Raw genomic sequence first — 12,437 nt, 5'->3', positions numbered from 1 at the left:
TCAGCTGTAATTCTGACATTGTAATTTGAATATTACAGTGAATGTCTCTTTTTTCCTGTCGTATTGGCATTGAATTTTATTACATAATGATTACATGTTGTTTAATTATAGTCTGATTGGTTTAGGTAGGAACATTTTTCTATCTCATTTAAATTAAAAATCCAATTATAGCTGGTCATAATTTTTTAATATTGCAGATGTGATCAAGGTGGCTTTAGCATTATTTAATAGTATCTCAGATATTGAGGAACATTTTTCAATTTCTAATTGGCATCAATGTCTGAGAGGTGATAACTGATATTTTTGCTACCAATGATGTTTAATACTGCCAATGCCCATCCTTAACATGTAACTAATGGGAGAGAGTTAATTTATTTGGTATAAAATGTTTGCAAACACTATCAAGCACATTGGAATAAATTAAGAAAGAAAAAGGAAAGGGAAATGAATGAGTAATAATAAGATATATTTTAAAAGGAGATGGAACAGGTACAAAAGCAAGCTTGTATAATGAAGAAGATAATGAAAGAATATGGGATACCATTGTTGGAAAAGTCCAGTAAAATTTATGAAAGCACTAATTAAAAAAAAGTATCAAAATATGCATTATTTTCCAAACAGCAGCTTTGAACGGTAAGATTTTCTTACTGGTATAGATTGTGTTTATGATAGTTGGCCCAAAATTCTTTTCCATGCATGGAGGAATGTTATGACTGTCATTAGAGTTAATGCACATTAGTTGGATGTGGTCCAAGCTTGATTTTTGAGGTTTTAACCCTAGTTTTAAAGAAGCGTTGGTCTTAATTAGTTTCTTTCTTTGGAGATACAGTCTCCTACGGTAGTTTATTACAGTCATTAGGTCTTGTCCCTTTTTTCAATATGCCTGGCCATTCTAAGGCCTGTGTTTAGTTCACAGAGAATGATTTTATGATGATTTTTATATTAATTTGTTTGGTTTTTAGTGAATATTTATTAATATTAGGATTACCAGTTTGAACTTCAAAGTATCAGATACTGTCACTTGATGGGTGGAATAATGTTGCACCATTTTCTAGCATTTCTAGCATCGTTGCACTCATATTTCTAGCATGTAGCATGTTGGTTTTCAATAATTATGTTATAATAACCATAAAGTATGGTATAATAATTATCATTCATTTAATAAAAATATAATATAAGTAGATATTGTAAGTAGATAATTTGCAGCAATTTAATGATTTCTTACCATTTGAATCATGTGAATGCTTGAGACATATTATGGCCATAGAGAGTAGAAATAAATTAAATTGAAAGTTTTAGGAGAGTTACTCTTCCTAGACTCAACTCAATACCATCTGAAGTTTGTAGCCCTTACTCTCGCATTCGTTCTAATCAAACCACTTAGTTGACAACCCAGCACATATGAGGCTGCATGTCTGGAATGGATGGCCAACTAGGTTCAACCTTGAAGAATTGTACCATTAACACACATTTTGTATTGGTAGCTTTATTTATGTTGATAAAAATAAGTACAAACACATTGTCCTAAAACAGTTGGCTAAAGTCTATTGTCAGGGGGCACATTAAAGCTTGATTTGCAGTATACACTAATCTCAACCTTAGGAGGGAAGTAGTTTAATAAAGACAAGGAGTCTTGCAAGGTTGCGTTGCCCTCAGCAATATAGGCAGACTTGCTGACAGATTAATTACTCAAGATTCAACTCGAAACCACCTGCTCAGCTATTACCATTGAGTGGTGATGCATGGTAGGTATCATCACCCAAGCACATGTGCACTAAAAATAGCTGAGAGTTAATTGCAGTCACTCTTTTGATATGGTGGTGAATTACTTCCATTGCCCCACTGCTTTGGTATTCTTTATAGTTAATGACTGTGTCAGCCACATTCCTATGTCTAAGTGGTTCCAATGAGATATAGTGTTGTGTATATATGCATCCTGGGTAGGTCAGATATGATGTGATTGGCTATGGAGTCTGGGTTCTCATTGGGTCTCTTGTTTGAGCCTCAAAGGTCCTTCTCAGGACCATTGCTCTGGCTTTAGGTGCACTGGAATAGATGCTTCCTTGTGTAAGAAAGGGGATAACAATTTAAGTTGTCGGAGTGCTTCTAATTCTTTGGCTTCCCATGTTATTTTTGGGAAATGTTGGTTCTCCCTTGCGATGTCTTGCCTACCGGGAACACTTCACCTCATCACGAAAGACCATGAAAGTCTATACTAGAAATAAGCTTAAATATTTGATAGTTTTTTGTAACTCTTCAAAAATAAAACTGGTAATTAACTGGCATTTATTGTAAATAATATGTCTCTAATTTGGTTAATTGTATCCATAGTAACTTTGTGGAATTGCTTCATATCAAAATGAAATACACTATGTTATCCCACAGAAGAGGGAAAACATCCCACTCTTCTGTGGGATAACATAGTGTATTTCATTTTGAAATATGTCTCTAATTTCATATGTATTACGGATGAAATTAGCGTAGAATTTCTTTGCACATATGTGTTTGATCAGCCTTTAATGCTGATTCTTTTATGTTAGTGCCTCCCATTTACACTCCACATGATCGTTTATGCCCTTACCACCTGTTCATTGGCCTTCTCCTTTTTTCAACTTCTGGTGACAAAAATTTCCTGAACCTGCCTTTCCATTTTGTGGAAATATAATTTGAGCACAAGAGCAAATAGATGGGAGCTTAGCTTTCTTTTTCAGATCAGATGGTGTGCTAACTGATACCAAACTCCTTTCAGGAATCTCCACATTCAATATCTTAAGAAACCTTATCTTCAATGCTCAAAGTTGCATTTTGTTGTACTGCCACTCTTCTTTGGTGGTATTGTCAAAAATTACTTTAAATTTTGTGTCACAAGATCCCATAATCATTAAATAGGTAAATGGTGAGTCAGGAAATCCAAAGGAAAGAATTAGCCATCTATTTAAAATACATATACTACATCTGCAAAGTGTGCTGTGTTAAGATTGATGTATGAATTATATTTCATGTAGAAATTGTTTATTCATAATTTCAGATGTACTTCTGGAATATTAATTGAAATGTCATAATTATTTCCTCCATATTCATGGGCACTTGCATGCTAAATGTGTATTTTGGCAGAGTGCAGCAGTGCTGCCTCTTATATTCTTTTGATAAGCAACCCAAAGTGCACTAGCGGACCCTGTACTGGTTAAGTATCAGTCTGGATTAGTAAGAGCTTACTATACCTAAAAAATTACTAAAAAGTGATGTTACTCAATGCAAATAGAGAAAAATACAGGTGCTCAATTCAGCATAGTACCCTCATTCATGGAAGAGTTTCATTCGATGCTCCCTTACTTAAGTTGTCATAAAACAATTTAAGAAACACCATTTCACAAGATCACTTTAAATGGTTTTTTTTAACTAATAAACATCATGGAAAATTGTCAAATATAGAGTAATGTTCAAACATTGAAATTCTTCAATAAAAGAGGCATATAAGAATGAAAAAATAGCCCACCCTTTAATTGGTGGGCCCTGGCTCTTGTAGGCATAAACTCTTATGATGAAAAAACTTAAGTATGCATAAAACTACAGCTTAGTTTAAAAAGAATTTAGCATAAAACATCAAAAGTTAAAAAATTTCAGAAATCGATGATCATTTGGGCTTCCGTTGCAGAACTGCATTAATCGAACAATATCAATTGGTAGTACCTAGTACTCCTTATGCTAATGAAGTATTTAATGGTGCAATGACAAAATATTTCAACTCATTAAAATAATTTGCATTTTAATTTTTCGACAGGTTACACCTGAGCTCCTTGTTGAATTTGTGGAAAATCTTCTATTGAAACGTCTTTACGTTAAAGGTTTGGTGCAAGGTAATGTTTCAAAAGAGAAGGCTGTGGAAATTGGTACTAGTGTTTTATCTCAACTAGGGTACCATCCTGTTATTCCTCAATCTGTGCAACAGGTATGTTAGATTCCAATATTTGGTGTTTTAATTATTTTCACCGCATTGTTTATATTCCTTAGGTGATTTTAATTTCCTGTTAAATGATAGCTGATATTTAAAAGTTTGGATATCAGATATAGAGACTTGAGTTGTTTACTGCAGTTCAAGTAATACTTTTTTTTATTTCAGATAAGGGTTTGTCAAATCCCTCATGGTGAATACATCTGTCGAGTTCAGTCTTTCAACACAGATGACAAGAACACCTCCTTGACTAATTACTATCAACTGGGATGCATTACTCTGAAATCATCGTGCATTGTTGAGCTGTTATTGGTATGTATCCCGAAGTGGTATGTACTTTCTCTGTACAGTGGCCGCAAACACTTCTTTTCTACCTCTCTGGTGGATGGCTTATATCCCTGAAGGTGAAACACCAAGAAGGTCAATGCAATAGTTGTAATTATTTATTTACGTCCATAGTATAGAGCAGCAAGAAACAATGTATAGATTTACCTTTCTTCTCCCCCAATTTCAACTTACCCAAATTTTCCTGACCTCCCTCCTAGTTCTTCCCTCTTTAATGGTTATGGGCACCCAAGAGGTATCAGGTGAAAGGGTCAGGGCAGATATTACCATTGGGCTCTTCCAATCATTTCAGTGGTCCACTTAAATAGCTTTGAAGTCACCTTAAACATTTGGCTGTAGTGATTGAATGATGAAATAGTAATCAAACCATAGCTATCAACTTTGGAGCTGGTTTGATTTGTTATGTGAGATTGGAGGTCACCATTTATTAAGCCTAACTAAGGAACTAAACATTAAGTATTCAAAAAAGGGAGGCACACATTTTCTCATGCCAGTTTCCCAAGTATGTAAGTATGCATATTATCCAGAAAATCACACAGCTTAGACTGTTGAAATAGCATTCAGTTTGCCCAACTACAGTTACAGAACAATAATTGTCAATAAATAAGTATAATTTCTGTTAAATTTGATAAATATCAGTTTACTGGGTAGTGCATGGGTGTCATTTGGATTTGGATGTCCAGTCTTTAGAGAGTGTGATACTGATCAGTCCAGAAGGTCACTAAAATATTTGTAAGCTTTATAAATTCCATATATCTTAACTTGATTTGGTTAAAGTACTGCAGTCACTAATTATTTCCATACCTTCAGTCAACCTTGCTTGCCTACATTTCCTGGCCCACCCAATGTCTTCTCTCACCTAAGATAGGGTATACTAAAGGCCAATTTTTTACCCATAGCAGATGTAGATAGTTGTTTTGATTTCTTTGCTTTGGAAATTTTTTCTTAGCTCCATTTATGGCACATCTATGAGGCATTTTCCTCTTTCTAACCTTTATTTTAGCTTTTTGGGAAAAAATGTTATAATTTTCCATTTGTTTCCATTTAATTGTAAGTGCATAGTAAAATTAATTTGAAAGGCAGCATATACTTGGAACATAAAAAAATGTCAATCTGAAATTGATTGGTTCACAATATTTCAATTCCTTGCTTTCAATTTATTTTTAGTCCCTTCAAATACTTCAAAATTTGATATTTCTCCATTGCATGCATGTGAAGCTCCAAGCTTATTTTGCTTCCTAACTTGCATTCAGTGAAGTATGCATACAAAAAAAGAATATTTAATCAGTACATATAGCATATTTTCTGCTTGCAATTGAGAGCAACAGGAATGGTGACATTGAGACCAATTACTGAGCATATCTGCCTAGAAAAGAAAGGAAAGAAATGAGCTCTTAAGCTTTCACAGTCATTGTTTCACTTTTGAACATTAAAAAGGTTATTTTATTTGAAAATTTTGATGAAGGTAAATGCACCCACAAAAAATTTATTATATCTTAAAGGTAATATATTTTAACAATTATGTAAAGTCAGTAAAATCTTATATGTATATTTATATTTCAGATGATGATGGAGGAACCATTGTTCGACGACTTGAGAACAAAGCAGCAGTTGGGATACAGTGTATCATGCTCACTCAGGGATACTTTTGGCATACTTGGTTTTACTGTCACTGTCAACACACATGCTGATAAACATGAGTGAGTATTCCATGGGACATTTTAAAAGAAATTTTATTTAAAGCAGAAGTCATCTATTTTTAGTTGTTTTGTTTGGTGTTAAACTGATTGTCTAATCCATGCTGTTTGTTGGGTAACTTGACGACTGGCAAACCTGTGGCTTTTGGTTATAATGACTTTGGCATAGACATTATTTCATCCCGAGACATATTTTTCAATTAGCTAATGGTGGCATATGACTCCAGTTATTGATGAATCTCAAGCACCACGTTATTACTTCTAATAGTGGCTAAATCATAAAAAGGCTCTTAAATGAAATAATTAACAGACTGGCAGGAGAAAGTGATCAAGATGAAAGGGGCGATGGAAGACCTGTTGCTGAGTTAGCTTGTTTAAGGACTATCAGGCATGGCAACAGTTTGAATCTATGAACAGGTTAAAATCATTAATCCAATCCATGGTACAATTCGATGTGTGAGTTCTCATCATTTCAGGACGTAATATTCGGTTGCTTGAAATTAAAAATGGGTCACTGACTCTGGCTCTAAGATAGAGCCCTCGAGGTTTATGTGGGTTATCAAGAACTGCTTTGCAATGAAATTTTGTAATAATATGTTAAAAAATGTATATGGGTATATTGTAAGAACTTTAGTTTCACCACCACTCCAATGAGTTACTCTGTAGAATGAAATTGCATGTTTTATGAAGGGAAAATCTATGTAACAATCAATATCTGTATATATCTTTCATATGGTATGTATGGCTATTTTTTCAGTGTGGATGATGTTGATAACAAGGTTGAGGACTTCCTACAGAATTTCTTCAAATTTGTTATGAGTCCTGAAGGAGCTCTTGAACTGGAAGAAGTCCGTGCTGCATTAATCAAGAATAAGGAGTGTGTTGACAATTACTTGGAAGAAGAAGTTTCTAAGAGCTGGGCAGAAATAGTTTCATCTGACTATATGTTTGATCGGCTACAAAGAGAGGTATGTTTCATCACTGGCATACTATAACAGTTCAACAGATTTGGTTTGGTTTGTGTAGTGTTAATGGTTGCTGGAGTGGAATATTTTCAATTGTTCAGAATGCTGGAGAGATTTTATGACGGGCAAAGAAATATATTGGACCAGGAAGCATTTTCCTCAGTTCAGTGCAGTTGCATGAGGCAGGGCATGATGTAGTTTTGAATCTGTGCAAAGCAGTGATTAATTAATTGTGAGTCATGGCTATCTCTACATGTTTCATTTCCATCTGTGAGTAATAGTTGAAAAAATTCCTTCTATTCACGTGATTCATTATGTTGTGGTAGACCAACAAATGACTGAATTTCAATATATTCCATATTTTCCAATTTTATGAAACTTGGCAAAGCTTTTTCTATGATAATGAATAAACACCTGTGCAGTGCTCTTAGTCTTACTTTTGTCCTGTCAAAAAATCACCCACGTATTACCTACTAAACTGATTACAGAATAGGGCCAGAATACAGAAATCAGTTCTTGGATATTTTGTACAAATGCCTCTTAAATTAATATAACCATTCTAGGGTTTATCTGCATCAAATCAGATAATAATTATCTCTGTCCCTTAAAAGATTCTTTATTTTCCATTTCATGTCCTTCTTGTTACTTTTTCATGTGATAGCTGATATTGTTTTCATGAAAAAATGAACTTTAGGCTTTTAATAGAAATAAATAGTTTGAGGCCCCTGAACATGTTTTTATCATTTTCCACGTAATACTTGTCCTTGTTTCTATGTGATAGTTCTTCTGTATCAAGCATTAGGCAGGAAATGTCTCTTGATTTTTAGTGCTAAAATTTTTGTTTTGCTATCCCTTTTTTCAATGCTTATTAATTACTTTGGTGGGGAATGTTTAGGTAAAAATTGTATAATGACATCAGGTAAGGTGAAGTATTGTGAGGGAGGATGGAAATTTCTTTCTTTTGCTTAGTTCTTATTTATTTGTTACCATGTAAATGTTAACTCATATAAATTGTTTCAGCTTTCTCTGATGTGTTTACATATGATTTTTTTCAGATTCAGTATCTTCAGGAACTCACAGTTAAGGATGTAAGAAAATGGCTCAAAAGCCATATTTCATCCACCAAAAAGAACAACATCCGTAAATTGTCAGTACAGGTATGTATGTATCTTATGAAGAGCAGTGTAATCCGTACCAAAACCACATCTTTGATTTGTAAATATGCATGCGCAGATATTTATCAAGTCTGTTAAAGTATTGGATCTTTTCAGAATAAAATCATGGAACATTTCATTGCATATGTGTGTCCTTCCATGTCAGTTCAGCAAATTTATGTGCCATTTTTGGCTGCACTATCTCAGATTTTTCTGAAATCAGACTTTCTATTCTCTTTCATGTTAAATCAAAACTGAGTCAAATGGAATAATATTACGAGTTAAACTTTTTTTACAGTTGTTCAATTTTGTGATCAATGGAAAATTTCATCAAAATGTGTGCAAGATCTTTGAATGAACTCATATGACTCCATTAACATCCATTGTAAAATGTATGAACAACCTTTTTTGAATAGATAAAGATTTTCTGCTCACAGTAGTAGTAGTTATAGTGGAGGCAACCAACAGCTGAGGTCATTTGCACCATCAGGAATGGATGAGAAAGGAGTAAGGATTGGGCAAAACTCTGCATTGGCATTAGCCTACTCTAAACAAAAGGCACCAAGGAGTCCACAGCTTAACGTCCCATCCAATAGATGGCATACTCAATTGAAGTGCATACCACAAAGCACCTGAAGTAGGTATGGGAACCCCCCTAGGAAAGATATGTTGCCTCTGGGATTCAAACTTGGGCCCTCTGGGTGGAAAATTGAAAAATCAGACAAATATGTGAATTAATGTAGGGCCTTATGATGGAAGATGAGAATTGTATATAGCAACCAAATCACTACCCAATATATGCACTCTTTTATCATTAGTGACAGAAATATTTATTAATAGTAATGATGTCTTTATTGGTGGTCCATTAGACCCTCTCTTACATTTGACTGGTTTACATTACTGACCCTGTACAGAGGCAATAATAAACACCAAAACCCTATGTGGAGAAGAACAATGCACCTAGGCTAGGAATCAAATGAGGGACTCCTGGATTAACGCTTTCCATTTTCCCAAATCCCTGTTGATCTATAATGTTTAAAAGTACTCTTTGGTATTTAATATTTGCTCATGTAGCATATTGTATCCATTAATTGAATGATTGGGTAGTCAATTGTTTAAGGTAAGTTTTTGATACATTTATAAGCCTTACTTAACAAGATACAACTTGACACCCTACGCCACAATGAATCCTTCAGTTTTGTGTACATTTTACCTTCCCTCATTCTGCTCAACACACCTGTCAAGAACAAGTTGTAAACTGATCATTCTGCTCTAGTTTATGCTTTCAAAGTTTAACCTTTCTTCTTTCTCTGAAATCTTTTCCTCCCCAGATACATTGAAAAGCACATGTGATAGTGGGCTGGCATGCCTTCTCTCATTCCTCTCCAGACTCCATTTGCCACACATAATTGGGAAGCCTGAAGCATTCACAGACAGTGTATAATAGGCAGTCTATTCCTATCTTCTATAATTCATTCATTAATTCTTTCTAAGTTTCTCTATTGCATGCTTTCTCAAAATTATTAAAAAATATATCCTGATGGTATTCCACATTTATTTTTACCAGTGAACTTATTACTTCTGTGACATCATGTGGACTTCTCCTCTCCCTGAGCCCAAACTGATCATCCCCAAAGCAATGATTGTTTACTCTCCTTTCAACCCTTAAATTGATGATCCTAAGTACCCCTTAACTGTATGTGTAATCAAACTTATTATTTTCAAGTCCTCACAGTTGCCTTTCCCTTCTTTTGGATGGAAACTAAATCTGTTTTGAAGGGCTCTTTTTACCAAATTCTTTGCTTGTAACTGCTACAAATTATCTCATAGAACTCTTCCTTCCATGATTTCCTAAACCCTTAAGATCATTCCAAACTTTCAGTAATGATATGAAGTAAAAGGAGAAACAAATGCATATGACTGTCAACCCTTCCCATCTTATACTTTTTAATCGATGCAGACTAATGCTAAAAAATTATTTATTACCCTTAAACAAATAACACTTCCTCAAAATTTGAATGCATTGAATGTTTGGCGTATCATTTGAAATTCAAAATAACATAGAGTGAGTATTGGAAATAATATATATTTAACTTCTTTCTATTGTTTAAAATATTAAAAAATTAGTGTTTATCAAATTATTTTTGTGTATACATCTCATTTGCCCATGAAAAACAGGGTTTTTACGAGTAAGAGCTTCATCTGGAGTGATCATGGGGTTTTATTCAACCATTTGTGACCATGCTGGCATTTTGATGAAATTTTTGACTGTTCATAAAAATGTGGGAAAATTATTTATCAATTAAAGTATTTGATGGAATGAGTTTGAACAAATTCTGAGAGGGTACTGCCAGATCATTTATTAATTTGACGTGGAATGACTCATAACTTACATGCATTTATTGCAAAACCAGGCAACAAGAATACACAACAGAATTTATAAAGAAGATGATCCTGCAAAGCCTTATCAAATTTTCCACATTTTTGATTTGTTTCATAAAATTAGGAGTTGTATTATTTATTTTTGATAGTTGATGAACCAGGCTGCTTTTGTGCAAATGTTGTTATTGGTGAATATTTAAATGCAAACATTTTATCCTGTTGGTATGCCTGCCACAAAGGTCTGTTAAGCGTCAAAGAAATGAGTTAAACACTTTTTGAAAAATATTTGTTCATATTTTGACCATTTTTAGCATAAATAGCCCAACTCTCCCAGTACCTCCCCAGTCCAGTTTCTCAGCCTTAGTTTAATTTTCCCTGGGAGCTGCCCTCATTGAACCAAACTGTATTTAAAACTTCTTTGCCTGTTTTTTTCCCTGGATAATTTTCTCTAGCCTGCAGAATACCCCCTCATCCAAAATCTCCCATTTACATTCAGAGTTTTTTTGATCCGTATAAACTTGTGCTCCATATTAATCTCTTTGCTAATCCAAACCACATGGTTTCATGCTTTCAGGCAGTGGGCGTAAATGGAAAATGTGAAAAAGAGTCACTTCAGTATATAAGAAATGTGAAACAGCCTCCTGAGGAACAAAATGAACTTACAAATTCTTCAGCATCTAAAACAGTTCCTTCTGGTAAGTAATAGTATCATATTAGGATGATGTTTTTGGTAATGTTGAAACAGGTAAATTAGCAACTATTGAGTGGATTGACAGGGTACTCAGTAGTCAGAATACTGCAAACTAAAAAAATCGGTTATAGACAGCTGTGCTTATTTTGAGGCTCATACAGTGGAACATCACACAATGAGCATAATTTGTTGGAATATTTCTTGTAAAGTGAAGCACTTATTTAGGGAAACCATTCTTCCCAGATAAATCAATGTAAAATATGATAATGCATCCCATGATGCAAAAATAACTTATGTACAAGATTTATTCAAAGGAAATTATGCATACATTGCTTAGGATGTATGTATCTTAATCTTGAGACTGAATGATACAAATATCTAACTTAATAAATGATAATCCTGTATTTGCTGTGTGTGCTTGAAAGGTTTTTTCACCTTACTGAAGAAAAGTGAAGATAAGGAACTCCAGTGTCTGGAATTAGCTGAATTTGCCTTGCACTTGGCTGAGACAATTATTTGGATTTAACAGGAACAGCAACTTTCCCATTTTATTATTTGAATAAATTATTATAAAAAAATCATAAAAAATTATAGGCTTTAATGTTATTTCCATAGAGTTTAAAATGAATTAGAATCTTCTAGAGAAATAGTATAAGAGCATGCCTCGATAGCTTAACTGGCTAAAGCACTCGACTGGATATTGAGGGATCTGGGTTCGAATCCCAGTCAAGGCAAATGATTTTTACACTCTGAAATTGTTGCATTGAAATAATATAAGATGAATCAGACTCAAATTGAGAATCAACGTGTGACTTATGTATGAATTAACATATATATGACACATGATATCATACATATGAATCATCACATCATGTATGAATTATCAGTTTTATTTTATTTGCTTTAGAGTAAGAACCTTTGAAACTAAATTATATTCTCACTCCCATCAAAATCCTTTGAGCCAAAAAACCTTAGTGAAATCACTATGTTTGTCATCATCATGCTTAATTTTTGTAGTGCTGTTCAGCACAGGAAGCAGCAATCACAGTCTCTATTAATTTAAATAACAATAACAAAATTTGAATCACTCTGTTAGTCACAAATGTGAGAATTTCACAGCGTAAATATTATTCACTGTGACTGGAATTCAAAACTTAATCCCTCAAAATCCAATAAGAAAATCCAAAATATGAACATGTGTAAATAAACTACTCAACATACAATGTCAAAAAGTAATCACAATCACTGCAA

At 33.8% G+C, this 12,437-nt stretch overlaps 1 protein-coding gene and 1 non-coding gene across 2 annotated transcripts in view; both read left to right on the top strand.

Moving 5' to 3' along the window:
* Positions 1 to 12,437, top strand: part of LOC139689466 (nardilysin-like) — a 44,218-nt gene that overhangs the window by 29,083 nt on the left and 2,698 nt on the right. The window contains exons 15-20 of the mRNA XM_071586600.1: positions 3,782 to 3,949; positions 4,121 to 4,264; positions 5,861 to 5,997; positions 6,752 to 6,962; positions 8,015 to 8,116; positions 11,070 to 11,190. Of these exons, the coding sequence (XP_071442701.1) occupies positions 3,782 to 3,949; positions 4,121 to 4,264; positions 5,861 to 5,997; positions 6,752 to 6,962; positions 8,015 to 8,116; positions 11,070 to 11,190 (883 nt within the window). The remainder of the gene's footprint in view (positions 1 to 3,781; positions 3,950 to 4,120; positions 4,265 to 5,860; positions 5,998 to 6,751; positions 6,963 to 8,014; positions 8,117 to 11,069; positions 11,191 to 12,437) is intronic.
* On the top strand, positions 11,848 to 11,920 carry TRNAS-GGA (transfer RNA serine (anticodon GGA)). Its single transcript has one exon. It is a non-coding gene; the product is annotated as a tRNA-Ser (tRNA).

This window comes from Hetaerina americana, unplaced genomic scaffold (assembly GCF_022747635.1).
Source record: "Hetaerina americana unplaced genomic scaffold, ioHetAmer1.1.p SCAF_24, whole genome shotgun sequence".
In the NCBI taxonomy this organism is placed as follows: Eukaryota; Metazoa; Arthropoda; class Insecta; order Odonata; family Calopterygidae; genus Hetaerina; species Hetaerina americana.
Note: the sequence above shows the minus strand (reverse complement) of the source record. Positions and strands in the feature narration are given on the sequence as shown.